The sequence below is a fragment of the Haliotis asinina genome, chromosome 16, assembly GCF_037392515.1.
Source record: "Haliotis asinina isolate JCU_RB_2024 chromosome 16, JCU_Hal_asi_v2, whole genome shotgun sequence".
Taxonomy (NCBI): Eukaryota; Metazoa; Mollusca; class Gastropoda; order Lepetellida; family Haliotidae; genus Haliotis; species Haliotis asinina.
Window position 1 is genome coordinate 37,957,898 of NC_090295.1, and position 25,712 is coordinate 37,983,609.

Genomic DNA, 25,712 nt, shown 5'->3' on the forward strand with positions numbered 1-25,712 from the left:
AAGTAGAGGATCTGGCGGAACACAAAGACATCATTGTTCAGAAACTAATATGCTGCACTGGAGGAAGCTGGAATATTTCAATCATCAAACCTTTCTATTATTCATAGTACTTGACTGCTATTGCACCCATAATAGCTAACCAACAATGGACAACATCACAGTGTGATCATGCTGATTGAACTTTTAAAAAGTTAAACAGATTTTACTTTCTCTCTGGGATTCACTTAGTGAATTCTGTTCAGGCATCAAAGAAATCCAACGTAGTTAGACACACTTAACCTGATGTGAAAAACATAACTTAGCCTTGTCATTCTGACATTGCATATACCACATTTCTTCACCACAAACACCCCAGTATATATTACTTCCACACCTCTCAGTATTGCCTTACATATATATACAGCATGACCAGAAATTATTGAGAATTTTATGAGCATGTTTAATTGGATTTCTAGTGTAAAAAACCCTGACCAGTTATCAAGTGCTTGGTTTCAAGAGAGACAACTCTGATAATCCTTCTTCATTAGTTTGTAAAGAGTTATCCCCTTTTGTTTACTTGCTAGCAGACGACATTTTCATTGAACCTCAGTATGGATGATTTAGAAAAGAGGAAGTTGATTTTAGATCACATCATCAGATCAGCTAAAGTGATTTCAAGTAGAACAGGCATCTTGTCCACTGTTTATCGTTTTTAAAAAATATTGCATATGGATATGGCATTGAGCACCAGGGAGGCACAGGTAGAACCAGAAAAGTGACTACTGGTGACAGGAGCCGGCAGGGTATTCTTGCTTCTAAACAAAAAACGAAGGCATTTAGAAAACTTAAGGCTGAATATCATTGATTGAGGGACTGTGGCTGTCTGCAAAGAGACAATTAGAACTGAGCTGCATGCAATGGGTTGGTAGAAAAGTCGAGCAATTCCATCACTGTCATGAAACCTGAACAAAAGGAGCGAAGGTTGAACTGGTGCATCCAACATAGAAATTTTAACTGGGACAATGTGATTTTTTCAGATGAAAGTTCTGTGAGGCTGTTTCCTAATACACTGAAATTCTGGTCCAAACAAACTGAAAAACCTTTATATCAGTGCCCAAAGTACAGTCCAAATTTTAACAGCACCCCTCTGTGTAAGATTTAGACAGAATATGAACAGTGAGCAGTACACAGATATTTTCAAGGGACATTTACTTCCATTTGCTCACTATTCTATGAAAATTATTTTGATTTTCCAGCAGGATAACAACCCAAAACATTGTTCAAAGCATTTAAAGACCTGGTTTTGCACCCAAAATATGACGTTATTAAATTGGTCATGCTATAACCCTGGTCTAAAGCCAATAGAAAATGTTTGGGAGCTTTATATAATGAAGGAAAGTGTCAATAAGAAAAATCTGACAAATATTGCTGAAATGAAAGAAGAGGTGGTCTGATATTAGGACAGCATGGATCACGAGTGGTGATCGATAGACCAATCACCCATGATTATCTTTGGATGAAATTTTCATCAACAGCATATGAATAGTAGTGCAGCGATCAGCAAAGCAGGGCGGGTTGGGTACACTGAAGTGTACTGTGCAGTGTTTCAAGCTGGGGTTCATATCAAAATTTTCATATTTTTTTTAAAAAAAAATCTTTCATCACTGCAATGACACGAGGGCCTGTGACACACACATATTGACGTATTGCCCACAAACATTTCTGTATTGCCCACAAACATTGATGTCGCTTTGTGCCCACACGCATCGCTGTATTGCCAGCACACACTGATGTATTGCCAACAAACACTGATATATTGCCCACAGACATCGATGTACTACTGACAAATATCCTTGTACTGCCCACACGCATTGATGTATTGCCTAAAACATCTCAGTATTGCCCCCTCCCTACATTGATGTATTGCCAACACAGAATAAGGCGCATAGCCCAGACACATTGATGTATTGCCCATGCACACTGATGTATTGCCAACACACATTGATGCACAGCCCTGACACATTGATGTGTTGCCTTCACAAACCAGCAGGAAAGCATAAATTCAGCTCTGTTTCAAGTACACGAATCACAGTTTTCAGAACAAAATAGATATGTTCTGTTAAGGAACACATGTCTTGGTAAAAGAACACATCTGACTAAAGAATACATCCCTCAGAACAAATGGTAAAGAGCACATCTTGGTAACAGAACACACATCTTCGTAATAAAAAGCATTTTGACTAAGAACACATATTTTGCTAACAGAACACATACCACGGTAAAGGACACACACCTCTGTAACAGATCACATTCTAAGAACACATATCTTGCTAACAGAACATATACCATCATAAGAACACATCTTCAGGTAACAAAACACACATCTCCATATCAGAAGGTATTCTGACTTAGAACATATATCTTTCAAACAGAACATATGCCATGGTAAAGAACATATATTGGTAACAGAACATGTAATGGAACATCTTCTGGTGCAGAACACATATCTTGATAACCAAACATACACCATGGTGATGAACAAATCCAGGATAAGAACACATGACAGTGAAGAACACACACATCTTCATAGAGAACTGCTCAACTCCTGGGCACAGACAGAACTGCTCAACTCCTGGGCACAAACAGAACTGCTCAACTCCTGGGCACAGACAGAACTGCCCAACTCCTGGGCACAAACAGAACTACCCAACTCCTGGGCACAGATAGAACTGCATGCACAATTTCACGCCATTCCAATACATCTATCATCCGCAAGTGAACAATGTTATAACACATCACCTGAGCGACTGCGCTATTCACGAGAACTTGGCAAGATTAAAAATCAATGATGCATGTCAACATGATCAATGAGCAGACGAGAGGTTTCGCACGGTGGCTGCAGATTAAGTCTCCACATAGAAACACAGTGGTCTGTGCCTCAGTCCTCATAAAGCCCTTATCTTCAGGTCATCATGTTTACGATTATTACTAGTTATATACTGCTTAGCAAACACACACAGCATACCTCAATATTTATAACCATAAATAATTAACAGTACTGTACAACTGAAAATCTGTCTCAAAGAGTGGGCGGAATACCTTTAGGGACTGACATTTATACTTTCATTAACAGTGGCAGAAAGTTTCAACTGATCAATATGAATGCAGCTTTGATATGCCTGGACAGGTAATCATGTCGACTTCACATGAAACATTAACACAAGAGACCTGCTGGACTATAACTTCTCCCACAGAAAACTTAGGTCACGCCAACACTGAGGTTTGTCAAGCCACAGGTGTAAACGTTCGAGCTCCGGTGTCAGAGAGACTGTATCTATCTTGGAGTCTTGCGTTCAGTATCAGGTGAGTGTTTTGAAGAGCAGCTCAATCAAAATAGCCACATGAAACTTACAACAAATTGAAAAGGCAAGTTCAAACTAGCTCTTTAACTAGGTTTTCAAATCAACAACAAAAACCCACACGTTTTGGCTGCTCTCAGAATCTTTCTTTCACAATTATTCCCAAAGACAGGTAACAATGACAATCATACCCGAATATCAGGATGCATAATGAACAGAAAAACCTCAGTTACAATCAACTAAAATCTGTACTGAGGTCAGAGCTATTCTGCTTGAATAAACCAATCTTTGCATGACTGTAAGGCTGATTTACAATTGCTGTCTTATTATCTCTGCCGAGATCAAACATTCAACAAATTCCAGTCAAGTACAAGGACAATAGCTTACTGATAGTTATGCATGATGGTGACCGCCATTGGACATGGATATCAATGAACTTTTTCATTTCTATCCATGATACTACATTGTTAGAAAAAATCAGATTGATCGTCAGCAGACCATGTGAAAATGTTCAATAATCAAAGCACAAAAGACACATTGTAATTTTTTTATTTTCTAAGATGTTGCTTTGATTGACTTAAATTTTTTAAAATGAATCATTCTGATTGTTTTATCTACGAACATGGTGAAATGGTCAAGTGAAAACTACATTCAAATGTTTGGATACTTGAAAAGGAAAAGCACCAGATTTCTGTGCTAGGACAGTGGCTGAATAACTGTTTATATTGCCACTGTCTTGAATGTCCAATCTATCTTGTATTGTTGTTGTATAGTTGTATTTGTATCGTTTTGTATACCACTTAATTGGTAATTGTATAATATTTCCTTCATTGGTTTCACATAAAATTCTTTTAGATTCAGACTTAAAGAGTTCAGTTTTGTTTCAACTTGGGAATTGATGTCTAACATATATAACAAGCTTTGTCACTGAGATGACACAACGTGCTACCGCAAATTGTGAAGTCAAGAATAACCTCTTTTACAAGATAAATGCATTAGAAATGTTTATATAAGAGGGTTATCTTTGAATAACATTTTTCTAAGTTCGTCATATAAACAACTGTCGAATAATCGGTTTTATCGGTTCAGTTACATTGTTAAGGTGCCAAACTGTGATAAATAAACTTTATTCATGAAGTACTAATCAATCTGTTTACACAGATGAATTACATAAATGATGGTAATACAGTTCAAACACACAGAGATGTTTTCATTGTACTTTAATGTAGTGTGACTGATGACAGCATTCCGATGTCAACTGGTGTTGAAAGTAAGGGCTCCTGACTCGGAACATTTCTCTTGCCTAAATCTGTCTTTATACTTGGAAAACGAATGAAATGGTGGCTCTTTTCATTGTTCGATGATTCCATGCATTCCAGGCAACTGAAAAAACTATCGTACCATTTGCTAAAACAACAGAAACAACACGACTTGCATTACTGGAGTGCTTGGTCTTTGGAAGCTAGTCACATTAGATGTAACAAGCAGAAAGATCATGTGATTCCCAGTGGAATATGCATAATGGCCGAAGCTGAGATTACAGAAACTGTTTTCGCGATTAAGACGTAAATATTCATAATTTGTACTTGAAACTTCAGGTATATGTTTTTGATAACTTCATCTTCTACACAGCAAATCATTGAAATTCTCTCATATTCCCCTTTAATGCATCAGGATCAATGTGATTTGCGGACTTGTCAAACTTACTGCCAGGATCAAAAGATATCACTGATGTGCCCAAGGTAATGCTTCATAAGGATTTGATGTATAACTATAAAAGCTATGCAGTTAAACAGAGGTATTTGAGGTGGCATGATGTGAGTGAGTGAGTTTAGTTTTACATCGCACTCAGCAATGTTCCAGCCTATGGCAGCAGCTTGTAAATAATCAAGTCTGGTCCAGACAATCCAGTGATCAACAACATGAGCATCAATCTGCGCCGAACCGATGACATGTGTCAACCAAGTCAGCGAGTCTGACAACCCAATCCCATTAGTCGCATCTTACGAAAAGCATTATAACCGCCTTTTATGGCAAGCAAGGGTTACTAAAGGCCTATTCTACCCCGGACCTTCATGGGTCAGAGGTGGCACCAAGGAATGTGATAGGGCTTGTGATCAGTTAAAGTCAGCACCACCTTCAACCAAATTTACTTCTGCTTGAAGGTGAGGGTTCATACAAAATAATTATGCACATGTATAAATTCATTTCTTGATAAGATAATTTTTGCAAAGGTTAGAAACTTGGACGATGCCTGTGCATGCAAAATCATTTCTCAGTAACAACTTTTTGGCAATATCTCTTACTGATGTCAATTCAATGACACAGACAAATACAACCTCAAGAAGAATGCTCTTGATACAAACAAGTGTTCAAAGATTGTTTGTGTTCATTTATCAGAAAATATGTTTGATTCCTTGGTCAGAAAATATGTTTGATTCCTTGGTCGTTTCATAACTGTTACCAATCTCCAATTATTTCAGTTTATTGAAACCCCACTACATAAACCCTTAAGTGGTATTTCATTTTCATCCTTTCAAAAGGAAATTATATGATCAGTGCACGTCAACATGACACCTGATCAGATAGGTCCTCTGTACTAGGTTTTCATGATATTTCAACATACTTTGATCTGTTAAATAAAACATGACATGATTTCAAGGTAAATGTAACCATGGTAACTGGGATCTTTTATGTAATTCAATGCTTTTAGGTTTTTATCCAGTCAACTAGCTTTCCATTAGAATCAAATTTATAAAAGAATACTGTACTTTAATGACAAAAACTTTTTCAGCAGCAAAGTTTTCACCAAGAATCCATGATATCTACGTCTACGTCTATCGAGCAATGAAATGTCTGTCAATAAAAACACAAAAAGCATCAAAAGTGGGATTGTTATTAGTAGGTTTATCCTGTAAATGTCTTTTAAGCTTTTCATTTTATTCTAATACACGCAAAACTACTGTTATAAAACTAAAACAATATAGTCGGTAGAGAGAGGAAACAAAATGTCAAACTGTGTATGTATTCTTCGTGTTCCAAGCCTTGTAACACCTCTCCTTAACACAACTCATTTATAATGCACCCTTCTACAAGCAAGCAGCACTCTAGGTGAGTAAGGTGCCTTCACTAATCTAGCCAATCTCTGCTAAGTGCAATATTGCATGGAATATCAGCACAACCAGCTGGGTGGGTGTAATCCATTACAGACGGATTTTTAAATTTATGAATGCATTACTGAAATTCATATTTCATTTCACAATACTGAATCAATACCATGTGTTGGAGGTGGGTAAAGATTTCAACATAGCTGGGAACGCTGTGTAATCCCTGCACAGTTCTATGTTCAACACTGAAAGGTGCATTCTGTGCATGTAACTAGAATCAGGACAGATTGTCTACATCAAGTTTGGAGCATTGGGGAGAATCTCTACATTTTGTACATCTGACTCCACGAAAGAAAAATGTGGTTTCTTTGTCTATCTTTTAGCAGTGAAGTCTTTGTACAAACACTTCCCAATGCAGTGTTTGAAATTAACTTTCTCAGCTTGTAGCAAGTACTTAGCTCTTGGTATAAAAATAGGTAGCAAAATCCCACACCTTGACAGCTAATTGATAAACGTATGCAGTTTCACTAAAGAAATACCAGGTAGCAAGTTGTTGTTATTGCAACCTCAAAGCTTTAATTTCAAACCCTGCAATGTCAAACAATGTCTATGTGGAGAAGGGGGTAAGATGCTAAATCTGTGTCTTTCATACAGAAGCCTGTAGCATACTCTGTGTTGCCCCAATTTGGCAGCAGTCTGTTTAAAGGTATATGAGCGGATATTGCACAAGCCGCCGCAGGTCACCTGATGTAACAGTCCCTTGGGGTCAGAAGAGAGTGTAAAACAGATGCATCTGTCCCGTGAGTTATGTTCTGCAGGGACACCTAGACAATGTTTTTGTTGATTGCCAATCCCTCTTGAAATCCCACTGATCTTCATTCAGTTTCAGGGCAAAGGGAAGGAACTCTGAAGCTGGAACTTCATGTATGAGGGCGAGCTTAACTGTGGTCTAGACTGAATACTGTGGCCATTACGGGTTTTGTAAGTTTTGTAATTATGACTGTATGACGTGAGCAGTGTCTTTCAAACAAAAAAACCTGAAACTAACAAATTCAGCACAAGGTACAGTCATATCCAAGATTGTTTAAATCCATTGGTAAACCTGAAATGCTGTCATGATTTTGTAAGGCTCTTATCTGTGAGAAGCAAGTGGGGTCACTGAGAGTAGAAAATAACAGAGGGAATCACACTGTGGAAAAAAAACAGTAACTTGAATGTTTTCACTATAAAATCCTAGACCCAGAGGAAAATTTCCATTTGTTTCAGCTTGAGAGAATCCACAACATCGAACATTTCTGTGCATGAAATCTTCAAGAGGAAGTCATGTGAGAGAAAGAAAATCTAATGTCATTAATGAAGATGATCCTCAAATCAAAGATGTCATCCCACCGACTGAAAACAATCTTTGCTATAACTTTCACGTCTCTGATGAGATCAGCTGATCTTTTCTGACGCTTCTGATCACGCCGGATGCGTCTGATCCTCTTGGTCGTGACGAACACAACTTATCCCGTTGACACCTGGTATCCTTTGGGCGTGACGGACACAATTTCTTCGGACACTCCTGATTCTGTTGGATGCTCCTGATCCTGTCGTACGTGACGAACAGAACTTATCCTGTCTGACACTCCTGATACAGTCAGACGCTCCTGATCCTGTCTGATACTACTGATCCTGTCAGACGTGACTAACAGTAACACAACTCATACTGTCGGATACTCCTGATCCCGTTTTACACTAATGATCCAGATGGATGCTTCTCATCCCGTTTTACACTAGTGATCCTGTTGGACGCTCCTGATCTTGTTGAACGCTCCTGATCCTATCAAAGAGAGACAATCACTCCCAAATTGACTTTAAACGATTTGAATGATGATCCCTCCAGTCATTTGTTGACTCCCAAGACGATTGTCCATCAAATGATGCTTTCCTGTGTACATAGCAGGGATCAAAAATTTTTTAAAGCCACTTGCCAAAGGGAAAGTGACTTTGAGAAAGTAATTTGTCCTGACTAATTTTCCACTTGAAGTTCTTTTTATGACATAATCATGATGCTGTAATTACGAAATTGCCCAAAAATCTTTTAACCTCTGTAGGATCCAAAGAACAACCCAAGCCTTTTCATTTTCTTGGAGAAACGACTCTGAGATATGAGAATGTCACATTTATCTGCACATTTATGTCTAAATTAAGTCTGATTACGTGTCCAAAATGAGTGCTAGCTGGGACAGCGCTGAATGTTTGATGCAAATCACAGGGAAGATCACGCTGTCAGGAAACATGTCTGCTTCAGAAAATGAGAAGAACATGCAGATCAGGCCTTTGACAGATGTTCTGACTCTCACCTCTTGTCATTCAATCGTGTGTAAAAATCCACCTCAATGATGCATTCATCAAAATTAGGGAAACAAAAACATGTCCCTCTGAGTCACAGCACAGATATTACCTGGGTCAGAGAGTGAAAGAGTACCTGTACCTGTTCCTATTGTTAAGTGCATGAGAACATTATTTGTGTAAAAAATAGGAATAGCAAAGGACTGCAATTTAGAAATTCAAATAGAGAGAAATCACTAAAAGAGCTGAAAAATTCCCTCTATGAAAACTATAGAGACAAGCTGCTTATTTGCGAATATCATGCAAATGACTATGTGAAAATTCCATCCCTATTAACATGATTAAACCTATTACACACAAGTTTTGCATTACAGATCCAATATACAGTAATATTCGTTTATAACGAACTCAAAGGGACTGTTGTTTTCAGTTCGTTGTAAGCGAAGTTTATTCTCAGCGATTCAGGAATGTTCGTGAATATTCGGAAATTACCAAGAATCGTCGAACATATAATTGTCATGGATCATTCATTTCATCACCGATCATGTATTTTATTATGCATCTTTAACAAAATCGGTAATTTTAGTTTGAACATGAGCAGACATTTGAATAGATTCCAGAGCTTGCATACAATCATTAATATTATCAAGGACAAGACAACGGAACATTTGGTCTTGACAAGAAAAAGGCTCTTACATGTTTTAAACATGTTGCTGCCTCCGCTGTCATCTTCACTTTCAGTTCTGTCACTGTCTCACTGTCATCTTCATCACTATCAACTGTTTCATTGTCTTTCTTCACTGCCATAACTATATCTTCATCTGTAAGTCGTTCTGTGGTCACAATGTTTTCATCTGCATTCAAGAAATCTTCGAGTGTCACCTCTGCCGGTACATTAGCAATGTCAGTCACTTCTCCCCACATTCTCCCAAGTTTGCAAGGGGTATGTCATATTCATCCAATTCAGTATCATCCATGTCTTTTTCATCCGGTTACATGAACCCTCCCTTTCGAAGTTCACAGGTAAGTTTATTTTATTATCCCCTTGATCCCATGTGAGGAAGCCTGTTTGTTTTCACAAGCTAATTGGTGACATGTGAGATGACACGCAAGTGGATTCGGATCAGCTGTTGGTTGTAAACACGTCAATCAACGCGTGAAATAGCACAGAGGGACCTGTCAATTTGTTTGTTGTAACAGATAATTCGTACTATCAGTGTTCGGTGTATACGGTAGTTAATTCATAACAATATATAGGAAAGCAGTCAGGACTTCTGAATTTGTTTGTTGTAACCGCCAATTCGTTGTAAGCATGTACGTTATAAGTGAACTTTACTGTACATAACAAACACGTAATTCAACATTTAACCTTTATAATATTTTTGCAATTAATGAAAAATGGCAAAATACTGTAAATCATGAAATTTATGCATCCTGAATTTAATGTGAGAGGGTCTAGTGTAAATTGCATCACTAAATTAATGCTAACTCAGGAATCTGCATTGATGATAAAATGTGACACCCTGAATCTTTTATGTTCTTCTTGTTTTGTTCATGCCTGTTATGTACCAAATAGCCTGAATTGAGCTTGTTAAGCAATAAATGGAAATGAGCTGATGATCTTATGATCGTGCTGCCAGGTTTGATCACGTGACTGCTTGCTCCTACTTGTCTTATGGCGACATTATAAATGCTGCCGAATGTCTGGTCTGATGATGTGCTTGTGTGACTTTAAACAATGACCAGTGATTGTAACCAGTGATAATTACATGTGACTGGGGATACCTGTAGTGAGGAAGTGACCTGCATTTGTTACATAATTTGCTGATGAATAAGTTCAATGGATATCAATAGGTGTCATGGTAATTAGTGCTCATGGTCAGACCGAAATGCGTCATTATAATAATGCGAGAGAGTACAGATACATTTTTCGCATTAATAAAATGCTTGTATGAATTTCATGATTTATACTACCCAAATGAGTTTGAGTGTGGCTGGTATAATTTATTTGGTTACTAAAAGGAAAATTTGGCTATCTTATTGAGTTTAACACCAGTGAGTACTAACTCAGTGACAGAAAAAAATCTGTAGCTTTGTGACTCCACTCGGCAGTATGAAGAAAGAGAAAAACAAGATTCTACATGACGAGGTAGATATCAATCAACACAGTCATCGGATGACATCTAGATCTACCCCGAAACATTTTCCACTCTTCTCAACACCGGAGGAAAATCGTCAGACAATGCAGAATCGTCAGACAACACAGAATCCATCAACAGTAGATATAGATCAACTGTTGCTACAAACTTTGCAGCAGTTTGACCAAGGAACCTTCACGCAACAGTTCACAACGCAGATGATGAATCTCATGGAGCGGCATTTAGAAGAGGAAAGATGAGTGCACTCATCATCATTATTGACTACAGCTCATGTGCCGTTGTTCAACGCATGTCGCTTCCCTCTACATCATATGGAGCCATTCGTCAGAGCACCGGATGTGGATGAAGCTTATAAAATCATCAGTCCAGCTTTGTATCCAAGTTCCATGGTCAGCACCTACTCTTTTTGATGGGAAGATTGAAGAGGTAGCTTGGACGGTTGCTCAAGACGCCAGAGAAGTTATGACGATCAAGTCTATCGACACTCTGACATCAGTACTTAAGCAGACTAATCAATGTTACACTGCCCTGTGTGGAATTCACAGGGAGCTTGCACAACTTGACACACTGTTGTGGAAACCTCATGTGAGGCTAATAGAACAATCCAAAGAAACACCCAGCTTAAAATAGAATGGTATACCAATAATGTAAACTCCAAATGCTGTGTGTCTGTTGCAACTGTACAGAATAGGCATCACTATGTCCCTGTGATGATACTGATTCAGAGGTGCTTCCCTTTCCACACAATGGCAGATGAGAAGGTTGTAAGCAAACTGTAGTTTTATCTAAATGTTTTTATATGTAGATTGTGATAAATAATTAAACAGTTATTAACATAATTTCGCTAGATCCAATGATTTATTGGAAAGTGATACTTACTTTTGTCCTGATGAACATCACTACTGTATGATATTTTGTATTCACAATACCCAAACTGACTCCCCAAAAATTTACATGACTAAAATTTATTTAAACCCATATTCTCCTTGAAGAATATATGCATCTTGTCATGCGACAGTTGTAACAATTTGAAAAAAAACTTGTACAGATTCAGGAACTTGAATAAACATTGTACAAATACAGAAACTTGAAACAGTTTGCTATATGGCCAACTGCCACCAAGAGTTACCTCCCCTACTGTGTATGTGCGGTCAGCGAAAAGTATCCGTCACATCTCATCATTTGCATCCAATGGGTGTGCAATCTAATGGGTGTGGGGGTCCGGATCCTACCTGAAGGAAGACTCTAACCTTAAGACAAAGAGTTTCCTAGAATTTATTTTCAGGAAAGGCCTTCCTCAGGAGAGAACTGACTGATTGATTGAACTGAGCATGATTCCTGGAATGTGCATCACTTGGGTAGCGACAAATGAGCATGAAGGCCCTTTTGCAGCTGCAAGTGCAAACAGAAACACAATATTTCTGTCTTTAAATTGGCAGGGCTCATGCTTCATGTGCATGAACACTAGAAACAGCAACGGCATGAATCAAATTCAACTTCGCACTTTTATTTTACAGACGGCAAGGGTGACTGAATACACAATTACACATTGAAAAATGTACTATTACTTGGTAGTTTACTTCTAAAGAAAGTGTTAAGAAAAATTAAAACAATCCTGCTTGCCCTAAACTTTAAAGAGGTGTAATCAGAACCACTTAATGGTTTCATTTGGTCTCATAGCTAGACAAAACTATAACTATTAAATTGAGTCAGTGTTGGCACACCTTTGGCTCAAGTTTGAAAAAGATGAATTATGTGAAAAATGTCAAGCCATGAAGTTTCACTGGCTGCAAAGAGAAACATGCCCTTCATGCAAACCAGGCTTAATAATTACATCATGACATCACATATCAGAAATTCAACACTGTGCTGTCTTTAGAATGCATCCACGGCTACCCTTGGTAGGGGTGGTAACTCAGAGTGGAGGCTAATAACAAACACGAATGAGTTTTTATACTTGTACAATGTATTTATTGAAACACTGTTTCCAGTTGTAACAATGTGTTAATAAAAAAAATTGTTTGAGAGTCATATTCACTGGTAGGGAACTTGGTTACAGTGAGTGTGGTGTCTTTGTGATTTTTGCGAAGGAAACTGTGATATGTCAGAGTCTTTGATAAATAATCATTTTATTGTGACAAATGATCCAATAAAAAGTGTCAAAATAATACAAAATGTTCCAGTGAGTGTTTATCCTCTTTCATCATAAACCATGTGCTGTTTTATCTGTGAAAAGAACTGTGCGTATCAATTTCCATGAATTGGTCATATGTCACAGACACTTTGTGATTATGAAATTGATGTAATGGAAAATTCATTCATTGTCACAGATAATTGTTGCCAGCCCCACTTGATTTTTAATTCAACTCTCTTGTAATACTGATATTTTTAGGTACACAGGCCAATTTTCACCTTACCCTTCCAATGTATAAATCCCCCTGTCAATCAAAAGGGAAATGTATCGCACAAAATGAACAACACTGACACAACCTTTCCTCAGTAAATGGAAAAAATAATGTTTTGATGCAGTAAATTTGCTGGGTTTCTACTAGAGTGGTCATATGAAATGAAATTTAGGAAAAAAAGTGTTTAATAGGATTTCAAAATGTTTCTATTTCCATAATACCACAAAGACTATGTGACACATCACAAAGTTTCTGTTGCGAAAATCAAACTCCACTCTCACTGGAACCAAGTTCCCTTCCAGTGATATTACCTCACTACCATTATTTGAAAACATGAAGTAGAATAAAAAAAAACAGAACAAAGAGTAATCACAGGAGATTTTCAGTAGCAGAAAATCAGATACGTATCCAAAGCTAGGATCTCTTCTCAAAAGGAATGAGAGATTACACTGCCATGATCTAAAGCACTGTCATTTCAACATTATGTACATAACCATGATAACGTGGAAGGTTCAATTGGACCTTACCACTAGAAAATATGGATTAGCTGGGCCAGATTACATATCAGGTCTGAGATTTATTGCAATTTGCATAAGGCTGCTAACACCCTGCTATCTGACACTTTCTTGATTATACATTGGTAAGTCTTGTGCCATGATGTCAGTATGAAGTGTCTCATATTCACTTCTAGTGAAATATTTAGGATATAGAATACAGGTGACTCTTTTCATTTAGGTTAAACATGTCCATCATAACAATCACACATTATAGACACCAACATACTTATTTCACATGAACAATGAAAACGAATGACCTGTATCAGAATGCTCAAACCATTGCTGAGATAGAACAAGTACCTTACCAATATGGCTGAAGGCATTTGGAATTCTGTATTTCAACCCTGTTTTGATGCATGTCATTTAAGAAAGACCCATTCTGGCCTTTGTAGAATAATTCTGAAGCATCAACTGGGGCATTCATATTGAGACATTTGCAGTGTTTGTGCTCACTCTTTTTTTATTAATAATGATATATATACAAGACATCAACGATAAAATTTTAAATGACAGAATTAGACCAAGAATTCTACAAATAAATTTGAACAAAAAGCAGTTTCATCAAAGATTAAAAGCTTTGAAAATATTCTATATTGTGGGCATATTTAATTGTAGATTAAATTGTTGCAACACTTGCTATATCAGTGTGTTCGTGCTAAGTGGACAGTGAAACTTTGTTCGGATGTGCTTTGGTTTGTTTTGCTTGGAAACGTGCACAGGCTTGTGGGTGAACATCAAACACGCCGCTTAAAACTAAAACTTACGGGATTGGACAGTCCTTGAACCGTTTTCAGATTTATGCATATTGGTGTGCTAATTTCATGTGCTGCCTGCTGTCGGTCAAATGGTGGTGGTAGGTGTATATTCTTCTCGTGGAAATCTCTCCACGATTTGCCTGTCGGAGGACCCGCCATACTGTCAACTAAGAAAATTATTTGATTTTCCGTACAACTAATTTCATACATTTCAATATATATGTTAAAATGGAAGACAAGAAAGAATTTGTTATAACCATTAATTCTGAACATGTTTGTATATATCATAAATATGCAACAGCAAAGGTGACATATTCTCTAATAGAAACTGTAGTCAGATGATGTGTGAAAAAAATACAGAACTATTTGGTTTGTATGGTAAATACTATAGGAAAAACCGCTTCCTGTTGTTTGGGTAAATCGAAAATCCAACTCTCAACTGAAACAAGACCTGTGTCCTACATCCATCTTCCCTTCCACAAAAGTAACAAATACTAACACATATGCCGGTTCTGTATGCTACAATATGTTTATATTCAATACACAGGGACTGGAAATAGCATATATCGACTAGTTACACTTCCTAGTCCTCTAATATCATATCCATGCTTGAAGACTACGAAAAGACATGACTTCATTTGACGATTGTTTACATAATTCTGAAAAAGTCATAATATTCTTGGAAAAATTATGGTCATACCTAACGAAACGATGCATGTGTACATATGTCTAACACTAAAACATGATGACAATTAATGCTTCATTCGACAATATTTATGAGTGTTATTTTACAAGAATGAAGGAATATACATTTTTTCTTGGTTGCTGAAAAGAAGTTACTACGTTGAGTCGTCTTAGTTAGGACCAAGGAGTGAATTCGTAGACCAGACTGGTTCGTAGACGTGGAAATCCGGTGGATTCGTAGACGAATTGAGCGGTGGATTGGTAGACGTTAGTAAATGTTAGTTCGGTATTAATTATTATTAATTCTGACATTAGTGCAAACGAAAAGTGTTTGAGTTTGGTGAAATAAAACAACATGTTATGTAAGTATGATCGGTGTTTAAAAAAACCCAAACATGATGAGCGGCGTGCAAATGATATAATAATCTCTGAGTTTTCTGAAATAAATACCAAACTACACAATAAGTAAGTATGATCAAAATTCAGCTATGGAAACAAGCCCAGAAGTAGCAGTGGAGAAGGATAGAGCGTGTTGGTCACCGACAAATAATTAACAACACACTTGAATATACACACACTATTTCACAATCAAAACAATTCGCTACTTCCTATTCCCACAGAATTGGTCAACATTCAACGACACAGACACAAGCCGAGAAGTAGCACTGGATAAGGTGTAATTAACAAAACGCAATCAAAACAACTCACTAGATCCTAGTGGTTTATCAAAATTAATATGCTTGCAGAATAATATTATTCAATTATTTATACACGTCTACGACATCACCGTCTACGAAACAGTCTGGTTTACGAAATCACCACGTCTACGAACTGGTTCAGTCTACAAAAACACCGTCTCCCCTAGGATTAATGTTATTCCAATTTGTGTTTCCAGGTGCAACCCCCCACCCCCCAAACAATCGAGAGTTTTAAAAGAGACCATCTCATTTTAGTTTAAACTGTAAAGTAGTCCTTGGTTTCATATTAGAGATGATCTGTGTGAAAAAAAGTTTTATTAGCTGTCAGATCTTTTGTAAGATGTTACTTTTGACCAATTTCTAAATGTTATTGTTTGTTCATGTCTACCTTTCACGACATTTAATTCCATTTCCGCTTCATAATTATACTGGTTATGCTTTTGAAATAAACATGATCGGGGACCAGTCTATAGATAGGTTTTGTGAGGAGCAATTTGATTGGCTATTAAGTGTAATGGCCGCGCACATCAGTTTAGCGTGACAGGCGACAGAAAGCTGCCAACCCTGTGAGTAAAGTGACAAGTGTTGATCGGTCACTTACTGTCATCTGTCAGTGTTTTAGCGAAGGTGTAGAATTAGAGGTACTGGAAGCAAATTTCAAAATCTCCATGTCTCGGTGTTGCTACAATTGGACTTGTAAGGAAAAGACGAGGATATAACAGTCAACTATGTAAAAGTTGTTATGGACACAACCGAAAAGTAAAAGTTTTGACATTACGAAGTAAGTAAGTATTGATAAATAAGTATCGTCAATATCTAGAGCTAGTTGTCCGGCACTCCGATAAACAGCCTAAGATAACTAATGCCACCATCACCAATTTTTGTTGTTACGAAACGTGAAGTAAAATAGATACCGTTACCTCCAGCTTTTCACGTCTCATCGTCTGCTGTCCTTGGTGTCAATATTTACTGCAGTGGTCTGTCGTACATAGTGGTATAAAGAAACCGACTACATAATCCACAACACAAGGTGATGTCACATATTGTAGGGACCCAAATGCATAAGGCTGATCATTCAAGCATGCCCCTGTAGCTATTCTGTTCCTGAAGTGGAATTTTATGCATTTTCAATTTGTTTAATCAACGAATAAAATAATCAGTGGTGTACCTTTAGTATACACCACCACCACAAACCCTAACATCTTCATCAGGTTCATGAGAAGTTGTGGTGCTGTATTCTAAAGGTGCTCCTAATCAATGAGTATGCAAAATGAAATTGTACATGTAAAATCTGATTTTCACCACATTTCCCCACTATCCTTAAATCAAGGTTACACAAGTGTAAACAAGCTGAAATTAGTGTCATCCAGAACATGAGCATGACATAACCTGAATGACAGACTTTGTCTTGTTTTACAGCTAGCGCTGGTATGGCAGCTGACAGGACAGAAGCCTTCAACAAACTCCGGCCAGTTTGTGTAAGACTCACAAAGGAACAAACTAAAGAGAATGTGTTTGAGGTTTTGGAAAATGTGAGGTCAGTTCAAGGTGAAGTGCTCCAGGATCTGCAGGAGTATGTTCTCTTCCCCCTGAGACTGATCGTCAAACACCAAACACAGGACATCCAGTAAGTTGAAGATGGCGGCAAACATATACTTCCAAAAAACTGACTGGCAATCAAAGGGGAGGATGCATCTCATTTGGACAGTAACTGGATTTGATTTTGTTATAAATTATGCATTTTTGACATTAAAATGGATGAGCTTTTGTTATTAAAAAAGCCTTCCTGACATTAAACTGAATGAGATTTTCATCATTCTACATTAATAATGCCTTTCTATAACTAAATGGGATGTTATTTTGTAATGCATGGTGTCTTTCTGAAATACAGTTGGATGGGATTTTGTAAACAAATGTGCCTTTCTTACATTAAAATGGATGAGATTTTCTGATAAATAATGCATAATTATCCAAACTGCTTTATGGCATGAGAGAGGTGAGATAATCCTGATTGTGGTGATTTAGTGTTGATACAGTGGTGGTGTTAGAAAGACATTGTTTGTTTTGCTCTTTGATAACAAGAACGCTAGTATCGCTGGTAACAAACATATGTGTTTGTGTTCTAGGAAGGAGGATGTCCTCACTGCAGTGTGCTCCTGTGTGGAACATGTCCTTTCTCACACATCTGTCACCCGCTGGGAAATGTTCCAAGACATGTTCACCACCTTCACAGCACTCTTGGTTACCCCTGACAATGGGCAAGGCAGAGGTTGGTAATCAAGTGTCACCCTGAGGAAACCATTTCTTAGACAATGGCATTGGAAAAATAGTGCATGTTGACAAACTTTTGTAAAAAATAAAAACTCAGATTTTTTCCTTGTGTCATACTTATTGTTTTATCTCCCTTTCCCTCAAAACGTTGAGTGGAAACCTCTTTCCCAATGTTCCCAAGAACAGCCAAACTATACTCACCCAAACGGGGTCCTTTGTCTCTTTCCCACTAAAAGTCTCAGGTAACCGGTGGTCATATTGTCACTCTTGGTTTTGTACCATCAGCTTTGGAAGAGCTCTAACTTAATCAGTTCTTTGAAAACTAAACTTGACATAATGTCTTTCCTTTTTGTGTAGGTGCCAATGGTCACCATGGTGACAGTTTAGGCATGGTAACCAAGGTTATGTGCAGTTAAAAATCACAGGCCACAACTTCATTGACACAAAGACATTACCAACCTCTTGACCAGCTTTGTGTGCTATTATCATAATGAATATGTTTTCATGCATACTTCAGTTTTAAACATCAAGTGAATTAGTATTAATGTTCTGAACACAATTTTACAGACTCAAAAGAAACTATAAACTGAATATGTATAGTCTTTCAAACACATTGAAATGCAGTAAGTACAGATATTGCTTTTTGTATACACATTGTCAGGGATCAGAATTTTCCTCAAATCTGTGGAATTCTGTGTATTTGATGGCACTGGTGTTGTTCATGATATATGTTATATTATTTCAGTTAACATGACTTTTTTCACTCATATCCATTCTCATCCCTGCATTGTCTACAGGGAACTTTAGTTTGGTTTCCAAGGATGGTGATGATGATGATGATGATGATGATGATGATGATGATGGTGGTGGTGGTGATGATGATGATGATGATGATGATGATGATGATGATGATGATGGTGATGATGATGGTGATGGTGATGATGATGATGATGATGATGATGATGATGATGATGATGATGATGGTGGTGGTGGTGGTGGTGATGATGATGATGATGATGATGATGATGATGATGATGATGATGATGATGATGATGCCATTAACTCCAGACCTGGCATGTCATCAAGTCCTTGCTGATGGGCACAAGTATCTGTATTTTGAAAGAGTTTATTGTATATCTGGACATAAATTTGAATCTGTTATTAGCTCTGTTCAAGATTTGTCAAAGGTATGAAAATGGTGTTTAAATTTATAGAAAGAGACCAACTCACCATTACTGACTGTATTAAAAAAAACCAGGTTAACACTGCTTGTGCCTTGAAAGGAACTATTGCCTTTTTGTAATATAAGTACTAGTAATAATACTGAGATAGATGGGCTCTTCAAGGTATGCATGACCAGCTCTTGGTGTTTGGTTCCTAGTAAATGCAAGACCTACGATGACAAAGGCAATCATATATACAAGAATCTCAATCATCCTGTCATTGCAGTGATAAAATCTGATGAGCTGAAACTTGGTGTTGTCAAGGTGCTGGGGACACTCCTTAATAGTGCAGATAGGAGGTAGGTGTCACCATGGCAACTGATAATAGATAGGTATAACAATATCACCATGGCAACTGATAGGAGGTAGGTGTAACAATGTCACCATGGTAACTTAAAGGAGGTAGGTGTAACAATGGCAGCTAATCAGAGGTAGGTACGACGATGTCACTATGGCACTGAAAGGAGGTAGGAGTGACAAAGGTAACTGAAAGGAGGTAGGTACGATAATGTCACCATGGCAGCTGACAGGAGCTATGTGTAACGATGTTACCTTGGCAACTGAAAGAAGGGAGATGTAACAATGTCACCATGACAGATGATAGGAAGTAGGTACGACAATGTCACCATGATAACAGGTACAGTTCAGACGTATGTATAACAATGTCAAGGTGGCAACAGATAGGAAATAGGTACGATATTGTCACCATGGTAACATGTAGGAAGTATGTATAGCAATGTCACCATGGCAATTGATAGGTAGGTATAATGATGTCACCATGGCAACTGACAGGAGATACATGAAACAATGTCACCATCTCAACTGACAGTGACAGGAGGTAGGTTTGACAATGTCACAATGGCAACTGATAGAAGGTTGGCTCACGAATGTGAAAGGATGTGAACATGACAATGTCATCAAGATATATCATGAAAGCTTGACACTTTCCTCATGATCATAAATACTTTCAGAAAGCTACACCATGTTGTGGTAAGGGGCACCTTCATAACTATATGCCATGTATATTTCAGTGTGATGCAGTGCCTGTTCTCTGCATACAGCCTGCCAGCGGTTGGTTATGCTGTGTCAATGTTGCTGAGGATGGCAGAGGCTGACAAGAGTCGGGAAGTTCAGCTTGCTGCCATGGAAACACTTCTTTGTCTCAGTCAGGCTGACAGCAAGAGTAGGTCCAAGGTCTTTACAGTATTACATACATATAATGCTGAAGTAAGGCCACACATAGGTAACTTAACTAAATGGGTTGTAAGCACTGAAATACCTGTCACCATGCAGGGACCTTGGTCCTTCTTGTGTCCATGTGGGACTGAAGTTGGCCCAAAGTAATGTATGGGCCTCGATTTTCGAAGCTCTTTTAGCACTGATCTAATCATAAGTTAATGTTAATGCATGGCACTTATGACTACCTTAGGGCTAAGGGAGCTTTGAAAATCTAGATCCTGTTTGGACGGCTTACCTGTGTAGGGTCTGTGTAAGACTGTTTCTGCACTTGTTTGTCTTTTCTGCAGGGGGACCAAAGATGAGGGTGAACTGCGGCAACTTGTTTGCCTCTTTCCTGCCTGGTATCACCATGTCTCTGTGCAGGATAGCTACAGGGGACACGAAGCAGGGACATGCTGTGTTGTGTGTGAGTATCTGTTTTGCATGCCAGTTGCAGGATAGTGTTGTGTGTGAGTATCTGTTTTGCATGCCAGTTGCAGGATAGTGTTGTGTGTGAGTATCTGTTTGCATGCCAGTTGCAGGATAGTGTTGTGTGTGAGTATCTGTTTGCATGCCAGTTGCAGGATAGTGTTGTGTGTGAGTATCTGTTTTGCATGCCAGTTGCAGGATAGTGTTGTGTGTGAGTATCTGTTTTGCATGCCAGTTGCAGGATAGTGTTGTGTGTGAGTATCTGTTTGCATGCCAGTTGCAGGATAGTGTGTGTGAGTATCTGTTTTGCATGTCAGTTGCAGGATAGTGTTGTGTGTGAGTATCTGTTTTGCATGCCAGTTGCAGGATAGTGTTGTGTGTGAGTATCTGTTTTGCATGCCAGTTGCAGGATAGTGTTGTGTGTGAGTATCTGTTTTGCATGCCAGTTGCAGGATAGTGTTGTGTGTGAGTATCTGTTTTGCATGCCAGTTGCAGGATAGTGTTGTGTGTGAGTATCTGTTTTGCATGCCAGTTGCAGGATAGTGTTGTGTGTGAGTATCTGTTTTGCATGCCAGTTGCAGGATAGTGTTGTGTGTGAGTATCTGTTTTGCATGCCAGTTGCAGGATAGTGTTGTGTGTGAGTATCTGTTTGCATGCCAGTTGCAGGATAGTGTTGTGTGTGAGTATCTGTTTGCATGCCAGTTGCAGGATAGTGTTGTGTGTGAGTATCTGTTTGCATGCCAGTTGCAGGATAGTGTTGTGTGTGAGTATGTTTGCAGGATAGTGTTGTATGTGAGTATCTGTTTGCAGTGTAACGGTTTACTGGGGTAAAATGAGAAAGTTATTCTTCAGTTAAGTTCTAGTTTATGTAGCCTGCTGGTTCTGTGGATCACTCTCACTTTACCCTGTTAATTACACTTTTTACTGATTAATAAATAACTTGATCACAAATGGTTGAAACAATGAACAAGAATTTATTACATAAAAAATTATCTGAATTAATAATGACAAACATTAAAGATGACCGTTTCCCCCAAACGAAACATCAAAAGCATTTTTCAGTTTCTACAGTCAGTCATAGAAGATTTATGGGACGCTTCATTAAATTAATATCGATGAGGGTAATCGTCTATGAATAAAAGTCTCAAGCAAAGCTTGGGCAGTAAAACACTTACATTTGTAGTGATACACACGGTAGATACCGACAAAAATATGTCTCAATGGAGAAACCTCTACTCTACCAACTGTCAAGAACTGCTAACTGATGGGAATTACGTCACAGTCCTCTTGACGTAATTTGTTTACATAAACAAGCAAAATATTTTAATTTCCTATTGGTGCAGTAGGGGTGCAGTACTATTACATGTAGAGCATTATGAGTCTCAATATAAATACGGAAATTCCTTTTGATGCTCAAAATATAGAATTTGCAAAAGTAATTTTGTCAACGAAATGTGTACACATAAACTCATGACGTCATCATCAATATGGCCGTCTCCATGGATAACATTGCCGAAGCAATAGCTCTGACAAAACGGCAGTTAAATATAAGTTTTTGTCAGGTAACAAAGATATGCATTAGAGTGTACATAACACAGAATGTCATTCAAACTGTATTACGTCTCCTAATCTAAAGACTGAGGATAAATGCGATGATGCTTCCTGTCACTATGTCAGTATGGGAAAACTTGTTGCATGCTAACACCTGTGGGATTATTCTGAGGCCAAATGTTAATTTGGGTTGTATATTACAGCAGGATAGTGTTGAGCCTATCTGTTTGCAGGGTAATGTTATGTGTGAGTATCTGTTTGCAGGATAATGTTGAGCATATTTGTTTGCAGGATAGTGTTTTATGTGAGTATCTGTTTGCAGGATAGTGTTGTATGTGAGTATCTGTATGCAGGATAATGTTGTATTTGAGTATCTGTTTTCAGGATATTGTTGTATGTGAGTATGTTTAAAGGATAGTGTTTTATGTGAGTATCTGTTTGCAGGATAGTGTTGTATGTGAGTATCTGTATGCAGGATAATGTTGTATTTGAGTATCTGTTTTCAGGATATTGTTGTATGTGAGTATGTTTAAAGGATAGTGTTTTATGTGAGTATCTGTTTGCAGGATAGTTACTGAGCTGTGGAGGTGTTACACAGTTGGCTATGGAGATGTATAGAAGCGGTATATCTGTTACCCAGTGGCATATAGAAATGTGAACTGAAGCTATTTGTCTATTACACAGAGGGCTGTAAAGGTTTGGACAAAAGTGGTTTGCCTTGTCTTAGAAGATTCCCAGCTTGAGGAAAGTGAGAATCCTAGCAAGATACAAGGTGAGATTTCTCATTCACATTCTACATAAACCATCACATAACTTACAGTGAGTTTAGTTTTTGCTGCTTTTAGCAATATTCCAGTAATATCTCGGTGGGGGACACAAGAAATTGGCTTCACACATTTTGGGAATTGAACCTGGATCTTAAGCGTGAGGAGTAAACACTATAACCACTAGGCAACCCACTGTAAGAACTTACGCAGTTTTGTAATAATGCGACACTGTTGCTGAGAACAATCAATATGCACCAACTCCATTCAATGGCATTTTAAGATGGCCTTGACGAGAAGGTGCGGGGCTTGGTTGTACGAAGGTCACCAGAATGGGTGAAGGCCACAGCCAGTAAGCTGCTGGTGCTGGTTCGACAGATGTCCTCCCTGACCTCTCACACCAACTGGAGGGTGAGGAACACTTTAGTGGATTGGGCAGACCAACTCCTCCACAACTGCACCAAGTAAGATGTTTACTGATGCACTAACTGTGCACCATTTTATCTCAGTGTTCAGTGATCTTTATTCATCTTTCATCACCTGTATGCAAGACTATTTTTAACATCAGCTTTTCATTGGAAATGCGAGTGTTCTTATGGCAGATGTCTGTGTGAAACCTGTTGCTTTGGTGGATTTCAGTGTGACACCTGTTTACTGTGGAGGATTTCAGTGTGACACTATAGTCCTGCCCTAGACACATGCTTCAATATGCACTGTGACCTCTGTTTTTTATGCCGACTTCTGTCCATTGCATGTGTTACAATTGTGTGACACTTGTTTTGTTCCTAGTATATGTGTAACACAACTCTTTCTGTGGCAGATCGCTCTGTGAGTGTGGTCCAATTTTCCTTGAGGTCTTGGTGGGACTGGTTGGAGATGAGTATTCTGCTGTGGCTGCTAAAAGCAGGAAGGTCTTGGAATCTTACAAGACTCGACAAACCAGCACAGAAAATGCTAGACCCCTCACTGAAGTTCTTGAGGAGAACCTGCATGTCCTGGTCCTGTCTCTACCTCGACAAATCCGCGTGGCAGGTACATGCAGCATCTCTCAGTAGTGACAGGCCATTGTGTCCTTCTAGACAATATATAATTTGCACTTGGAGAACTAGCATGCCAGATCCATGTAGCTGGTTCAATTATTGATGTCACACATATGAACCTTTTGCATTTAATTATGTTCACAGATGAAGACCAAAAGCTGTGTGCAGTCAATTTACTGGCAGGGTACCTTGATCTTCTGGGTAAGTTTGAAATAATGGAAATCAGTCTGTAGCCCCAGAACACTAGACAAATGTGACACCAGACCATTGTAATTGCAGGCAAATGTGACACCAGACCATTACTGTTCCAGGCAAATGTGACACCAGACCATTGCTGTTCCAGACTAATGTGACACCAGACCATTACAGTTCCAGACAGACATGACAAACCATTGCTGTTCCAGACAAATGTGACACAAGACCATTATGGCACCAGAACATCTCAGCTACAGGCTGTTTGGTATTAGAATCCTGTACACCAGATACTTGTAAACTTAAGTTCTTCTGGCCGCAGACCATTGCTGTTCGAGACTATGCTAGCTTGAAACCATATTCGATCCCAGCTACTGCCACACCAGATCACCGGACAATAGTTTTCACCGGACCATTGTGGCATTAGGCCATATTTACCCCCATCTTCTGTGACACCAGATCATCACACCGTTGTTGCTCAGTTTGGTCCCACACCTGTGCACAGTACATGCTTGAATGTGAACTTGTCATTGCAGGTCCGAGCATCAGGAGTGTCCTGCGGTCACAACCTCATCTCCATCACCTAGCCCTGGCTCTGCTGCAGATGGTGGAGCTTGACTGTAGCAGTGTCAGCATTGTCGAACAACGCACAGCAATGCCAGGATACGGTAGGCAACAAATAAGGCAGGATACCATCTGTGATTGCCATACCTTGATACATTAGCATGATGCATTGTTGGGATGCTGTAGGTAACGGCCATATCAGGATAACTTCCTAAGAGCAGTGTTCAGATACGGTAGGTAACGACCATGTCAAGATACAGTACAGTCTTGCCACTGTAGTTGCCTGTGACAGAGAGAAACTCTGCAGAGTTGTGGTGCCAGAATCACATGCTGTCAGATTCAAAGAAAAGGTTTATGCTGATTATGATCCAAGTTGTGCTTGTTTCCAAGGTTAGTGCTGAATTTAGTCTGTCTAAATTACGC

At 38.5% G+C, this 25,712-nt stretch overlaps 2 protein-coding genes across 6 annotated transcripts in view; one reads left to right on the forward strand and one right to left on the reverse strand.

Moving 5' to 3' along the window:
* Window positions 1-14,822, reverse strand: part of LOC137268411 (nephrocystin-4-like) — a 55,144-nt gene extending 40,322 nt beyond the window's left edge. Inside the window, exon 1 of one of the 2 annotated variants that reach the window (XM_067802979.1) lies at window positions 14,665-14,822. In XM_067802979.1, coding sequence (XP_067659080.1) covers window positions 14,665-14,814 — 150 coding nt within the window. In that variant the 5' untranslated portion in view covers window positions 14,815-14,822. The remainder of the gene's footprint in view (window positions 1-14,664) is intronic. The other variant, XM_067802978.1, reaches the window with a different exon arrangement.
* A 1,662-nt stretch (window positions 14,823-16,484) lies between these two features.
* The window catches only part of LOC137267988 (TELO2-interacting protein 1 homolog), a 38,752-nt gene continuing 29,524 nt past the window's right edge, over window positions 16,485-25,712 (forward strand). Inside the window, exons 1-11 of one of the 4 annotated variants that reach the window (XM_067802450.1) lie at window positions 16,485-16,603; window positions 17,457-17,664; window positions 18,164-18,306; window positions 19,758-19,830; window positions 20,563-20,714; window positions 21,058-21,176; window positions 23,414-23,501; window positions 23,777-23,957; window positions 24,314-24,525; window positions 24,678-24,734; window positions 25,262-25,393. In XM_067802450.1, the coding sequence (XP_067658551.1) occupies window positions 17,468-17,664; window positions 18,164-18,306; window positions 19,758-19,830; window positions 20,563-20,714; window positions 21,058-21,176; window positions 23,414-23,501; window positions 23,777-23,957; window positions 24,314-24,525; window positions 24,678-24,734; window positions 25,262-25,393 (1,354 nt within the window). In that variant the 5' untranslated portion in view covers window positions 16,485-16,603; window positions 17,457-17,467. Of the gene's footprint in view, window positions 16,823-17,456; window positions 17,665-18,163; window positions 18,307-19,757; window positions 19,831-20,562; window positions 20,715-21,057; window positions 21,177-23,413; window positions 23,502-23,776; window positions 23,958-24,313; window positions 24,526-24,677; window positions 24,735-25,261; window positions 25,394-25,712 lie in introns of all 4 variants that reach the window. The other 3 variants (XM_067802452.1, XM_067802451.1, XM_067802453.1) reach the window with 3 other exon arrangements.